Here is a 14274-nt window from a genome sequence, read left to right on the forward strand (position 1 = left end):
ATTTTCTTAATTATGGTTTATCAAAAAAATTCTTTATTGATAGCCCCCGTATTTTAATTAAATTTATCGGGGAGGGTGAATTATAAAATTCTAACTTGCGTCCTTCAAGAAATATTCCACAAGGCTTAAACAATTGCTATATATATATATATATTTAGAACAGTCATCTGGTGAAATGTAATTATAAACAAATAAAGTGACGAGTCAGATTGCTCATGAAAAAAAAATAAAGCTAAAACTAAAAGGACATTTGGTTTCTTTGAAAATAAATAGAAAATTGGCATTACCAATATTCAAAATTTCTATTTGATGAAGGAATCGATTTTAGGCTTATTTATTTTTTTTATTTTTTTATCTGACGATGATGTATTGCAGCTTTTTTTCTTCTATAAATTAGAAAACTTTAATCGAAAGTCAGCAGGAATGTTTTGACTCTTTTTTGTTCTAATAATGTCAAGTGTTTTTCCAGATTAAGAAAATAAATCATCAGATTATTATAATTGCTTAGTCGAATTCAAATGGCACATAGAAAATAAAAATTGCTATCTTATCCAATCAATATTCCTATCCGTCTTTAGTCTAGTGATAAAATATAATTTGAAAAAAATAGACATCGTCATTCTTAAAAATAAAATCGTGCAGCTACTATGATTTTCATACTCATTTTCGATTTTGTCCATTATAAAAAATAAATAAAATAAATAATGCTTAGTGTTTTTAACCATCTTAAAATGGACGTATTTCTAATAACGATCCGATTGATTTTGACAGACATTACATATAAAATTGTCACTAAACAGAGACCTTTTCTGTTACTAAAATTAATGGTCTTGCTGTTGGTATTGATAAAGACAACTAAGTTGCTTGCACGCATTGACAACCAAGTTTGTTACTCAACAGGTATATTATTTAAGTTATTAAGTCAATAAATAGTTTATGATGGATCTCAAATTATAGAGCGCACATCGCTCTCAGCTACTAAAATTTAAAACAGCTATTCAAAATGCTGTCTTGTCTGGACAAAACCACACTAACTAAATGCGGCCAACGGGCTGCAACATGCAATGATTCATTGTGGTTTTTTCATTACAAACAAATTTTCATCACAAGTTTATAACGCTACGGTCCAGAAGAGATAATTACTTCAATTTCTAACACCCCGTTTGGATGGAGAGTAGAGTAGTGGTTTCAAAAAGACCGCGGGGCTAAATCCGGTCCGGTCTGTCCGTGTCTGTTACTTGACCGGATCATGTCTGTGCTCCGGGTATACACGGGTATGGGTTTGAAACGGACTGGACCCAGTTTTTAGAGCAAAAACCCATTGGAACCCGGACCGGAGTGAACCCGTGCTTGTGACCACCTTTTTTTTTTAGATTTTTTTTTAAATTCAAATTTTAAACCCCATTTCCCCCAACCCGGACCCCTACCCGGCCCCACACCCGATTTGACCCTTTTTTTTCAGTTTTTTTTTAAAATTCAAATTTCAATCCCTCCAAACAAAACTTTATAAATAAACCCCTCATCTCTCACAATTTTCACATCTCTATCTCAATATTTTCATCTCTCATTCTCTCAATCCCAATCTCAATATTTTCATTATTATTCAATTTTAATTTTATTGTTAAAAAAAATATAGTTGTTAATTTAATTCATTTAACAAATACGCAAACACAAACGGAATTACGAAGGTATTCTCGAAGATTTTCCCGCGAGATTAAATGTTACATTTATTTCATGTTACATTAAATTTTATTAGATTAAATTTTGCTAGATTAAATTTTGTTAGATTGAAATATTAAATGTTAGATTTATTTTTGTAGAGTAATTTAAAATTTAAATTTGATGTTAGATTTATTTTTGTAAAGAAATTTAGAATTTAAATTGAATGTTAGATTTATTGAATGTTAGTGGATTGCTAAAAATGTTAGATTTATTTTTTGAATATGTTAATTAGATTTATTTTTGAATATGTTAGATTTTATTTTTTTAATTTGAATTTATTTTTAATTGGTTAAATAAATATGTTAGATTTATTTTTTGAATATGTTAAATAACTACATTTATTTTTGAAAAATGTTAGATTTATTTTTAATAGGTTAGATTTATTTAAAAAAATTTAGATTTATTTTTAATAGGTTACATTTTTTTTTTGAAAATGGTAGATTTTTTTTTTTTTGAAAATGGTAGATTTTTTTTTAATAGGTTAGATTTATTTTTCAAAAAGGTTAGATTAAATTTTAATAGGTTAGATTTATTTTTAAAAATGGTAGATTTATTTTTAATAGGTTAGATTTATTTTTAATAGGTTAGATTCATTTTGATTTTAAATGTTAGATTCATTTTTAAATATGTTAGATTTTATTTTTGAATATGTTAGATAATTAGAAATCTTTGAATGTTAGAAATATTTTTGAATATGGTTAGATTATTAGATTAAAATTTGTTGAATATTAAAAGTTAAATGTGTTATATTATATTTATTTTAAAAATATTAGATTTATTTTGAATATGTTAGATTTATTTTTAAATATGTTAGATTTATTTTTAAATATGTTAGATTTATTTTGAAAATGTTAGATTTATTTTGAATAGGTTATATTTATTTTTTAAATAGAATTTATTTTAAAAATATTAGATTTATTTTTAAAAAACATAAATAAAAAACAGAAAAAAAATATGCTATTTCGGCCTCTATTACTAGCCGGAACATGCCAAAACAGCCTGTTCCGACCAGGAGCAGAGGTTGAAACAACATAATTTTATCTGTTTTTTAAATTCGGATTTATTTTAATGGGTTAAAAAAATAGGCTAGATTTATTTTTTGAATATGTTAAGTAATTAGATTTATTTTTGAATAGGTTAGATTTTATTTTTCAAATTCGAATTTATTTTTAATAGGTTAAAAATATGTTAGATTTTTTGTTTAATATGTTAAGTAATTAGATTTATTTATGAATGTTAGATTCATTTTTAAATAGGTTAGATTTTAATTATAATGTTAGATTTATTTTTTCATATATTAATTTTATCCGAATTCAAATGTAATATGTTAGATTTATGTTAAGTAATTAGATTTATTTTTTAATATGTTAGATTTTATTTTTTAAATTTGGATTTATTTTTAATGGTTAAATAAATAGGTTAGATTTATTTTTTCATATGTTAATTTTATCCGAATTCAAATGTAATATGTTAGATTTATGTTAAGTAATTAGATTTATTTTTGAATATGTTAGATTTTATTTTTTAAATTCAGATTTATTTTTAATAGGTTAAATAAATAGTTTAGATTTATTTTTTTGAATAGGTTTAAAAAATGACAACTGATATTTTTGGTCCCGATATGCCACCACCTAATTACCCACAAAATTATCTTGATAGTTCCTCTCAAATGCCACCACCTAATTATCCACAAAATTATCAAAAATTGGACCAAATGCTATAAATAAATTATCAACAACCCCCAAAATGAGTGCACCGTATTATACTTCAAACGATCCAAACATATTCATTCCACAAGAGACATATCAATTGACACCACCGTATGCATATGGAGACACTTCTTCTGTAGCATCTAGTCAATTTACGTCCACTATAGAAGGTACTCCTACAAGTGTCCCTGAAATTCAAGAGGTTGATGTCCCTCCTTTGACAAGTGCCCCCCCCCCCCCCCCCCAAAGAACCAGCATAAAAGAAGACTAGAAGAGCTCCCGAATATAATCAATGGTGGGTGAAGTATTATAAGCTGACACTCCTGGATGATGACACTATGTAATATCTACAATGTAAGGTAAAAAAATGCAACAACAAGGTTTTTTAGTATAAAAAACATATTGGTATGACTAGCTTTAAGAGACATGCCGAAATGCACAAAAGAAAGGGTGAGATTTCAAGTGAAAGTGATGAACCGAGACAAATCCAAACCCTTGTGAACCTGGATGGTACCATAACCAATCCAAAATACGATGAATAAAAAATGCTTAATTAATTGACCCAGTACATTACTCACAAAGAACAACCAATAAGTATGGGTGGTTGCATGAGTTTTACCCGGCTAGTCATTCGGGAGTGTGGTCAACCAATGTACAAGAGGTTCCATCATAAAAAGATGGTTAATGAAATAAAAAATCAGTTTACCATTACAAAAAACGAGCTTAAAGTTATGTTTCCATATCAAAATAATAAGGTCTCAATTACCTCTGATATATGGACTGCCGGTAAACATGGACTTGGGTACTCTTGTATTACCGGGTATTGAATCGATGATCATTGGGTATTACAAAAAAGGGTATTAAGTTTTCGAGTGTTGGATTCCCCGCACACTTCAAATGTAATTTTCAAATCCATTATTGAGGTTTAACAAGAGTATAACCTTAAGAGGGATATGGATAACAAGATTTTTTCTATCTCATTCGATAATGCTAGCAACAACATACCTTCCATTGATATTTTTAAATGGTCACTAATCCCAGTATGAATTGTGTAATGTTTCACAAAAAATGTGCTTGCCACATACTTAACCTCGTCGTGAAGGCGGGTCTTAAAACAGAAGCCGTAAACCTATTGATAATTAAATTTAAAAATGCTCTCAACCACATTGTTTCAAACCAAGAAAGAAAACAACGGTTTGCGTTTATGTGTGTCAACAATGGATTGAGCAAGTTGAGAGTACATTGGGATATAGATACCCGTTGGAACTCAACCTATAGGATGTTAAACCGTGGTCTTTCTTACAAAGCTGTCATAGGAGAGTTTTTGAGAAGCTCTACTCCCGAGGGAATGGCATTGTATCCCACTGACGGAGAATGGGAGCAACTACAAAGCCTTAGTAATTTCCTAGGAACTTTTTTTAATGCAACCGTCAAACTATCTTGCTCGTACTCACTGACGGCATTTGAGTTGATCAAACATCTCTATAACATTTCCAAGGTGTATCGTGAATTGGAACAAGTTGAAAGCAACTACTCCACTCTCACACTAATCGTAGATGCCATGAAACAAAATTTCTAAAATATTGGGACGATGTACCCCTCCTAGCTATTATCGCAAGCTACCTTAACCCGGTATACAAGAAATATTTCATGATCAGAATACTTGAAACGTATAAAAAGAATCTATATTTAGACAAAACTGGGGTGGAGGCATTCGTGAATTCGAAGTTCAATGAGATGTTTAACTTATACAACTCAAGAATGGGTGACAACCAAAACCCGTCTTCGTCCCGTGCCGCCGCTAGGTATGAATATAAATATACATGTGTTTTTAATCTTTGTTATTTATAATATCTACATTATTTGTCCGCTAATTTTTTTTTTTTTTTAATAGTTTCACTTCTAGGAGAACTAGCAGTGGTGGATTGTTAGCAGATTTTCATAGGAGAGCGAACCACACACATCCACAAACGAGTTATTGAGCTATTTTGCGGGGTGCAACGAAAATGAACAGGTTGACATCATGGCTTGGTGGAGGAGGAATGGAAGGGCCTATCTAACGCTGGCGATGATGGCCCGCGACGTATTTGTCGTGCTCGTGTCAACCGTCCGTTCTGAAAGTTGTTTTAGTTCGGCGAATAGGATCCTCTCCGATAAACGCAATAAGTTGGGTGCACCTGTTTTTGAGAGACTTGTATGCTTGAAATATTGGATTGATGCTAAAGAGCGCAACCAACATCAAGATCAACAATAATCATCATCCGGAGTAAACACTAAAGAAAGCGGTACCGAGGCGCGGCCCGAGTCTAACTCGGATTCAGACGGTGCGGAGGAGAGCGAACAATGGTATATGAATGAGAACTTCTAGATAGGTAATGTCGGTATAAATTTCTAACCTCTTTTAATCTTTATAATTATCTTTTAAATTATAAATTTCTAAACATTTTAATTTTTTAAATTATTCAATTCAAAGAAGAATTACTAACAAAAAAAAAGTTATAACTCCACCTATGTTATTTTACATAGCCAGTCCCAAGTCCAGAATAAAGGAGGGTAACTTTTATTTTGTAATATATTGTTTTAAAATAATTCATAATTATTTTTGAAGTAATTGATTTAAGAAATTTTTGATTTATATTTTATTGTTTTAAAGTAATTGAGTTAAGATATTTTAAAGTAATTGATTTAACCAACATTTTTTTAAAATAATTAGTAATTTTTTATTTATTTTTTATTATAACAAAAATTATTGAGTTCAAATATGCAACCATGTCAAATGAATTTTAGTTTAAATGAATTTGGATTTATAATTTATTGGTTTACAAAGAGAAAAAAAAAAAAAACCCGGACCGGACCGCCCTACCCCCTACCCAGACCGCCTTGCCCCCGAACCCGAGATGGGCACGGGTTTGAAACGGGCATGGCAGGGTTTTTGAAAAAAAAACCGTGATACCCGACCCGTTGTACCCGTGTGCCCATGCCTGGCTTTTGCCCGGTCCGCCTGGCTTGGCCCGTTTGCAAACCACTAGAGTTGAGAATGGAAGGGGAGGTGAAAAATAGAAGGGATTGGAATGAAATAGAAAGGAAGAGTAACATATTTAATATCTTCGGTGTTTGAATGATTAATGAGAGAAAATAAATTTAATTTTTTTTTCTATCTTATTTAGTTGATTAAAATTTAGAAGGTTAATGAGATATTTGGTGGTTGTTGTAGATTTGTGATAAAAAAACTTATATGAGAATTAAATTGATAAGATATAGAATTTGACATTTGTGTTATTTTTTCTAAAAATATTTGTAATAAAATTTCTTTCCATCTGTTACACCTCAAATTAAGAGAAAAACCAATTATATTGATTATAATGATACAAGATTAAACCTTTCACCTCCGACATAATTTTGTCAATCAAATACGATTTGACGGAAAATTTTCTTTATCAGTATGTAATTGATACGTTCAAATTTTTTACCCGTTTCTATTTTAGTGCAATGCTGTGTGGTCTTAACCGCTATAAGTCTCAAAAATAATAAAAGTTGTGATCACAACCTAAATTGGTGTGACCTTTAGTCTTCAATCTTCGTAAGTTTTCTATCTTAATCTAAAATTTGTAACGTACAACCTAATCTTTCTGCTAATTTGTAACCTAACCTTTCTGCTAATTTTTTTTCGCATTATCTGCAATAACAACTTTAAGTTGTTTCTTTTATTGTTATGATCATTATCATTACCAGCACCCCTAATATTTGCAGCTCATTTAATATTCATCTGCTGATTTGTTTTAACTTTTAAAACATCGTTGCCACACTTATCTTGATTTATATCTGACCTGTATAAAATCTCACCAAAAGCATGTGAAATTAAAAGATAATAGCAGCCCTCGCAAGTTTGATTTTTTTTGGATGAGATTTTGTATGAACTGATTAAAAGTGCAAGAACTCACAGCTTTTGTAAAAATAGAATACACAATTCACAGGCGTACCGCCAATTCTTGCTGTGGCATGAAAAAAAATCTCCTGTCTCAATTTTTTTCAAGGAAGTACAGTAATGATCTCCACATCATCCAAGGTTGAGTTCATAATGGAGTATTGGAAAGTCCAACCATAGCAAGCACCTGCATGCACACCATTTCGATTTACAGCAACTACAGCTCCAACAAAATTGGGAAACTTGCGTGCAATTCGTGAAATTGCATCTGATGCGGCCCTTTGAGGATCCATCCCTTGCCGCATGCTTTCTACCACTTGATAACTGGGAAATTCAGTGCACGAAAAATCATTATCCTATTTTGTTCAGTTTAGTATCTAGCTGGGTGTAGCAAATGTACCAATTAGAGAGGCTAATTCAACAAAAAAGAAAAAAGATCACCACGGATTAAACCTCCATCCAATCCCCCCTTGATTCTTAAACGATGAAACCTAATATTTCTGGAAATCAAATAGCAAGTGATGGTACAAGTGTGCATAGTTTGCAAAGAACAAGGAGATCAAAGAATGAAAGTACCATGGAAGAAAGCGCATCATGACATCACCATCTCCTGTAGCACCACAGGCACCGACTTCATCGTCAGCATAGGCTGACGATCCAGCAATTGGACCATCTCCAACCCTATAACCATTGAAAGTTCAGTCACAGGCTAAATGATTGCAAGTAGGTCAACTAACAGAGTGGGCGTAGCAGGCTTCCAAATAAAATGACCAAATTAAAGTATAAATAGTTTAGTGATTATGTTTTTGTCTTACAAAATTACTTGATGGTATAAACTCGCTGCCCATGTTAACAATCCTGATTTTTATTACCATGCCAGTCAGACCCTCAAACATAACCTATAGAAATTCAATCATATATACTAATAACGATGGAACTCAAAAGTGTCATGAATGCTCATTCTTGCATCAATGGTTTATTCTCTTTTACATGAAATAGATGACAAATGTACTGGATATACTGGTAACTATATTTCATGCAGAACCAGTCATAAAAAAAAAGGACATGAGAATTTGGAAGTCCAATCATTGACGTGTTTTCTTTTGCTATTTTTTACTTATTTTTCTATATTTGGTAGTTTATGCATGACTATATACGGATCAGACTAATACCAGTTCAGATTAAAATTTATAACAGGGAAATCTTTCAAATTTTAACCTGCCAGGAATTTTAAATGTAGCTCCATTAGTTGACGTGCCAACTGCTATGTGTCCCCACTACATTGGAAAAAAAACAAACAAACATGGTTTTAACTCCTCAGTAGCTAGTACAGTATTACTTTTAGGAAACATCAGGTCAAGTTCACATTTTTCACTTATATTAGTCAGAATAATTAATGCAACAATTACCTTATCAATAACAGCCATGGAGATAGTATCATGATTATGCCGACCAACTACATTGGATTGTAATTCGAATGCTTCAAAACAGTTTCTCGCGTCATCCTCTCCACACAAATTCAACTTCACATCATGCACATGGTAGGGCCCGCAACCAATTTCCGGGAAAACATTTTTCCGGAAGTTGGGCTGGCAATGATTCCGTTTCCAGTTGGTCCATTTTTCAATTGATTCTGATGAGCTAAGGTTTGTAGGCCCAGAAAGGCCCATTGAAATTGCAAAAACTGAAGCCATCTCACCAACTAGTAAAGTGTGTTCTGTGTGGTCCATTACCAGTTTAGCTGCCTTTATGCCATCTTTCACAAATCTCATTCCAGCCACAGCTCCCACCTCCATTGTCGTCTACTCTTTCCTTAAAATAGACAAAATCAATATTGATACCAATCTAAACAGCGACCTAAAATATTGAATAATTTGAACTTAACAGGAGTAAATATTGATTAATTTGATTCTCAATTGCGATATCATAACTTGTCTCGAGCTTATGCGAGGCAATTGAGTTCTAGTTGCAAAATTCATGATACAGGTAAGGAAAAGTTCAAGCATACCAGTGAAATTTCAGTTGCTGGCAAGGAACCTTTGTTTTTTTTCTAACCGCCTTTAATTCAGATATGTCAAAACTCAAAAACTCAAACTCAAAAGAAAATGTTCACAATTTCACATAAAGAGGCATATTTTTAAGACAACAATTCGAAAAGGATTAAAAGTTTATCTTAACATTACGCTGTGTACTTCATTGTGAGGTTTACAAAACATAGAAGTAAGAATTTCATTACTCCATTCATGATGAGAGCATCTAGAGTGGTTTCTCCATTCTCGTCTGGACTCCCACCAGGCCCCACTATACATAGATTCAAGTTGAATTAGTAGACAGACACACAAATTATATATAAAACAAGTAACAAGAACAGCAAAATTATTTTTATTTTGTTGTTGTTATTAAATTAAGACCTAATTGAGGTCATTTGGGAGTTTCATTACAGAAACAGCACAATGATTTATTCTGGTAAGATTGTAGGATTGGATAGGCAAGATTTTAAAAAGTCGAAACTTGACTAACCGGTGCCATCACAGCGTAACTCCTCACAGGCAGAGCAACCGTCGATGACAGCATCAACAGCCGAGGATGCTTTCTCGTTCGCTGATCTCCACGCAGCTCTCACCGCCTCCTTAAATGGCCACGTGGCGACTACCAGAGGATAAGCTACTCCCTCCACCTCCAAACCCTGATCCATTAGCAAAATGTATCGATTGCATTGGTAGAGTATTAAAAAGGATAAAAATAAAAATAAAGAGGGGAGCGGAGTAGGTACGGTTGCGCATTGAAGGACTAATAGTAGAAGGGAGATAGTTGAGAAGTGTTCTGAAGCCATGGGTGAATTGGTTAGTTTCAGCTCCAAATTCGTACTGGGGCAATGGAGCTTGAGTGCGTATCCTCTGAGATGTCTCATATTTTTGCGTGACCGACGTGTCCGGTGCCTATTCGGGGGTGACGTAGGGGGCCAGTATTAGTTGAGCTCCGAGATTCGCGCAGAACGTATTGTAACGGTTGAAATTTTCCAAAAAGTCACGCAAAATATGAGATATATCAGAGGATGCGAATTCATGGAGCTCTGTGTGATCGGATTCTTATCGAAAAGTAACTCAATTTTTTTTTACTTTAGATCGGGACCGTGATAATTGTTTTGGCACGAATATTAAAGGACCTCCGTGATACGAGCTGAATCGGACGGTTCCGATCTAAACACAAAATTTGAGTTACTTCGGAGGTCTGGACTCATGTGATTGTCATTCGTCAAGGAAATGGAAGAGCTGACTTGGAGTTGGAGTCCATATCCTCTTAGGTAATAGAATATTTCTGTTTAGATCAGGACCGTCCGATCAGAATCAAGACCAATTTGATCCGAGGTGGGTTGCTCAGGGCTCCTTTAATGTCGTGCGGATTTTGATCGACGATCAGATCTAAACAAAGAAATTTGTTAGATTGAGTGATACGACTTCCACAACAAGAGTAACAGTAACAGTAACAGTAACATTCTTTTAAAACTGAAAAGGGATATCATCACAAAGTAATGTACCTTACTACTGATTTCACAACATTGACAATAATTTAAATTAAGCTATACGTACAGTTTTTGTCTTAAATTTTACTGTGTTTTATTCTTCATGTAATTTAAATATTATTTATTATTTCATTAATGTTTTTAAATATAAATTATCGTAAAACTAAAGTCTAAAATTTACATCATATTTTATCATTTTTATATGTAAAATGTATAAAAAGTATATATTGCATCCCGACTGCTAGATTTTTAAATTATAATTAACTTTTACTATTTTCAAAATTATCAAATAATGTGATTTCAACAGATTCTAATGACATGTGACTTGTGAGAATATCAAGTTATCAACACATCATATTCCTGCGAACATCTAAAAAGATCCCAAAATCCCAAGCTACTCGCAGATCAGACCTAAATTAGGCCCAATTAGCACAAGCCCACTAACACGCTAATAACCCAAAGTCGCTCAAAAGGAAAACCGTTAGATTCGCATCAAAATCGTGCAAATTAGATCGACACGAATCGGAAAGCTATTCGCGCAAATCTTGATAGAAATCGAACGGTTTGGACCGCCCCCATTCTCTTTTTTCTGACCTTAGTCCCCTCTATTGTCAATTCCACCAAAATCGACAGGAACAGCGATGAGTGAAGAAGCGGAGGCGATAGGAATCGGAGATCAACGGTGGATTTGGTGGGCGGCAGCCAGTTCGGCGCAGTTGGTGGCTGGAATAGCGTGGTGTCGACGAGGTTACTCCGGTACGGGCGCCTCCATGCCTCTCAAGGCCTTCGCCAACGCCACTCTCTTCTTATCAGCAGCGGCCTCGGCCGCCACTGCCTCCTTCTTCGCCTCCGGTTTCCAGTCGGTAATATCAGATCGCTTTGTCGGTTCACTACCTATTGTAGCCTCCATTTTACTTGCTGTTGATTGCTGAATGTTTTGTGATGAATTTGGAAATCAGCTGGAGGATGTGCAAGATGCTGGGGAGAGATGTCGGAGATGGATGGGTGCGCCACCTAAAAGGACTGCGAGGTAATTGGATTTTTGTATTGAGGAGGATATGATCCAATAATCTTCCCTGTTGATAATTTTTCTGTGAAAAATGAAGGATGTAGTTTTTGTGGGAATGAATGAGATTCTCCTTCTGCTGGTTCCTTTTACAATTCCAAAAGATATTGTTTTCCACTTTAGGTTAGTGCTGGTAAAATTTATGTTGATTTTGAGCATTTGTCAGGTGATCTCAAATTTCTCAGTTCCTGATCAAGAGAAGGAAACCAAATATTCACTCTTCCAATATGATATTTTTCAGTTGCTATGCAAGCAATGAACTAATTTACAGGAATAACATAAACTTTCAGCCGTCAGATCTGGTCGCCCGGTCTGGCTTGATTTTCCTTTTACGAATACAAATTACCGGATTGCAAATTGTACTTAAAACACCGCCGATCTATTTTGATCGGACCCACATTGTATAAAAGATCATGCACTAACTATGCATGTAAGCAGCACTTGAAAGCGTTGTCATTGAATCAACATTGGTTTCTAGCTCCCTGTGTTGTTCAAGAGAATTAGGATTCTAAAACTAATGGTCAAATTCTCACTAGTATGTAATGTAAATTCGGTGTGATATACTAAAATGAAAACTAGTATGATAATTAATGGTCAAATTATTTACACAAAGGTCTCTAATAGAGGAAATCATTGCATTTAGAGAGGAACTGTTGAAACGGATTGCCGTGTGTTACCAAAAATAAAGTACGTTTCGGTCAGATACAAAACCGTTATAACAAAGCCAAAGACGAAATTATTGTTACATTTTAAGGTGTTTTTTCAGATAATTATTACGTAATTTAGACTAGATTCGGAGAATGTTAGCCCTTTTTTTTTTCTAAATAGATACCTGTAGAAAAAAAAAAACTAAATATGATTGAAATCAATTATTAACATGATGGGTTCTGGGTTTCAATTTTATTATGATGATTTTAAAGAATTAAAGATCAAGAAAGTAGCAGGGAAAGGAAAAGATTCGTTGTGATTTGGAAGGAGCAAAATCCTAATTAGGATTTTCTGACTGTGTTATTCTTCTATACAAAATCCTAATTGTTGGAGTTTGATGGTACATGAGATAAATAAGAAGAAAAGTAAAGATTGATGTTTTCTGTATGTCAATGAATTCATTCTTATTGTATACTGCTTCATTTCAATCATAAAAGTTAAAATTCTGAATTGCATATATTCAATTTCTTTTTTTTATTAAAATTGTTTCTACTCTTACAAAGGTTAGGTTTCGATGACAGCTTAGAGCATCTCCAATAGAGCAATTCAATTTAATTGCTAAACAGCCACATCATTACTTTTACCAATTAAAGACTCTTATAAATTGCTAAACACTCCATCCCAGCAATCCGCAAATAATTGCAATTAATGCCACATCAGCGAAAATAAAAAAAAAAACGGCTCCTTTCTCTTCTTCTCCGTCAATTAATTTTATTCTTTTCCTGTTCTCTCCGTTGCTGTCTCTGTCCCCTCTTCTCTCGCTATTTATCTCCCTAAATTCATTAACCCTTCGAATGGAGCAATTAAATTGAAGTTCCGATACAGTATAATTTAGAATTGCTGGGATACAGTATTATTCAAGAAAAATTTAAGAAAAATTGAAGTTCATTAACCGCTCGCTATTCTCCTCTTCTCTGCTGGTACCAACTCCAACCAAACAGCAAAATTTATAATATTTCAAAAGTCACACCAACAATTTTTCAAATAAATCAATGACAGAGAAATATTTACTGCAATTTATATTCTAACAAGACCAAATTAATAATTATTCCACATAAATTATATATTCTTTATCGTATGTTGGATTTTCTGAGAAATAGTCTTCATACAACTTTTGGTCTGCTTCTTCACGCCCTCTCTCAATGTACACTCTTTTCTTTTTTGGTTGATTTGAGGAAGATGAGTCATCTTCTAGTTCCAACATCTCAATGTATTCTCGGGTCAATCTTCTAGTTCCAACATCTCAAGAAGTCATTTGATAAATTTGACTTCTTGACGCTATTTCTATTTATGGACGAGCTTAGTGCGGGCAAAAGCTCCTCAAAATTCGGGCCGATTATGAACTGGGCCAGCACTGTGGGAATGGGGATAATTAGTGGATCGGGTTAAGATCACTCCTTTGGGTTAATCGGACCTTTTATTTGCTTTATCATCCCACGATCCGGAAAAGTAACAGCCCCAGGTACCGTAAAAGATTCCCCTCACTTTACAGTTAGAGCTCCCATCCGCTTTGAGATTCGCGCTACCGCAGTAGGCAGGATTATTGGGCTTTGAGATTCGTGCCAAGTTAAAAAAACGGTCCAGATTCACTAATTCTAAAAGATTCCCTATTACGGTACCG

The 14274-nt window shown here is 33.5% G+C and overlaps 1 protein-coding gene and 1 long non-coding RNA gene across 2 annotated transcripts; one reads left to right on the forward strand and one right to left on the reverse strand.

Annotated features, from left to right (window-relative positions):
* Window positions 1-7316: 7316 nt before the first annotated feature.
* On the reverse strand, window positions 7317-10268 carry LOC144558617 (N-terminal nucleophile aminohydrolases (Ntn hydrolases) superfamily protein). The gene is made up of 7 exons (XM_078307466.1): window positions 10130-10268; window positions 9877-10042; window positions 9593-9657; window positions 8766-9158; window positions 8575-8633; window positions 7933-8037; window positions 7317-7680 (listed from the first exon to the last, which is right to left on the reverse strand). The coding sequence occupies exons 1-7, from the start codon at window positions 10265-10267 to the stop codon at window positions 7461-7463; spliced, it is 1146 nt and encodes a 381-aa protein (XP_078163592.1). The 5' UTR covers window position 10268; the 3' UTR covers window positions 7317-7460.
* Window positions 10269-11940: 1672 nt separating this feature from the next.
* Window positions 11941-12426, forward strand: LOC144558304 (uncharacterized). Its single transcript, XR_013512882.1, has 2 exons — window positions 11941-12111; window positions 12148-12426. It is a non-coding gene; the product is annotated as an uncharacterized LOC144558304 (long non-coding RNA).
* Window positions 12427-14274: the final 1848 nt, after the last annotated feature.

The sequence above is a fragment of the Carex rostrata genome, chromosome 8 (genome assembly GCF_964058835.1).
Source record: "Carex rostrata chromosome 8, lpCarRost1.2, whole genome shotgun sequence".
Taxonomy (NCBI): domain Eukaryota; kingdom Viridiplantae; phylum Streptophyta; class Magnoliopsida; order Poales; family Cyperaceae; genus Carex; species Carex rostrata.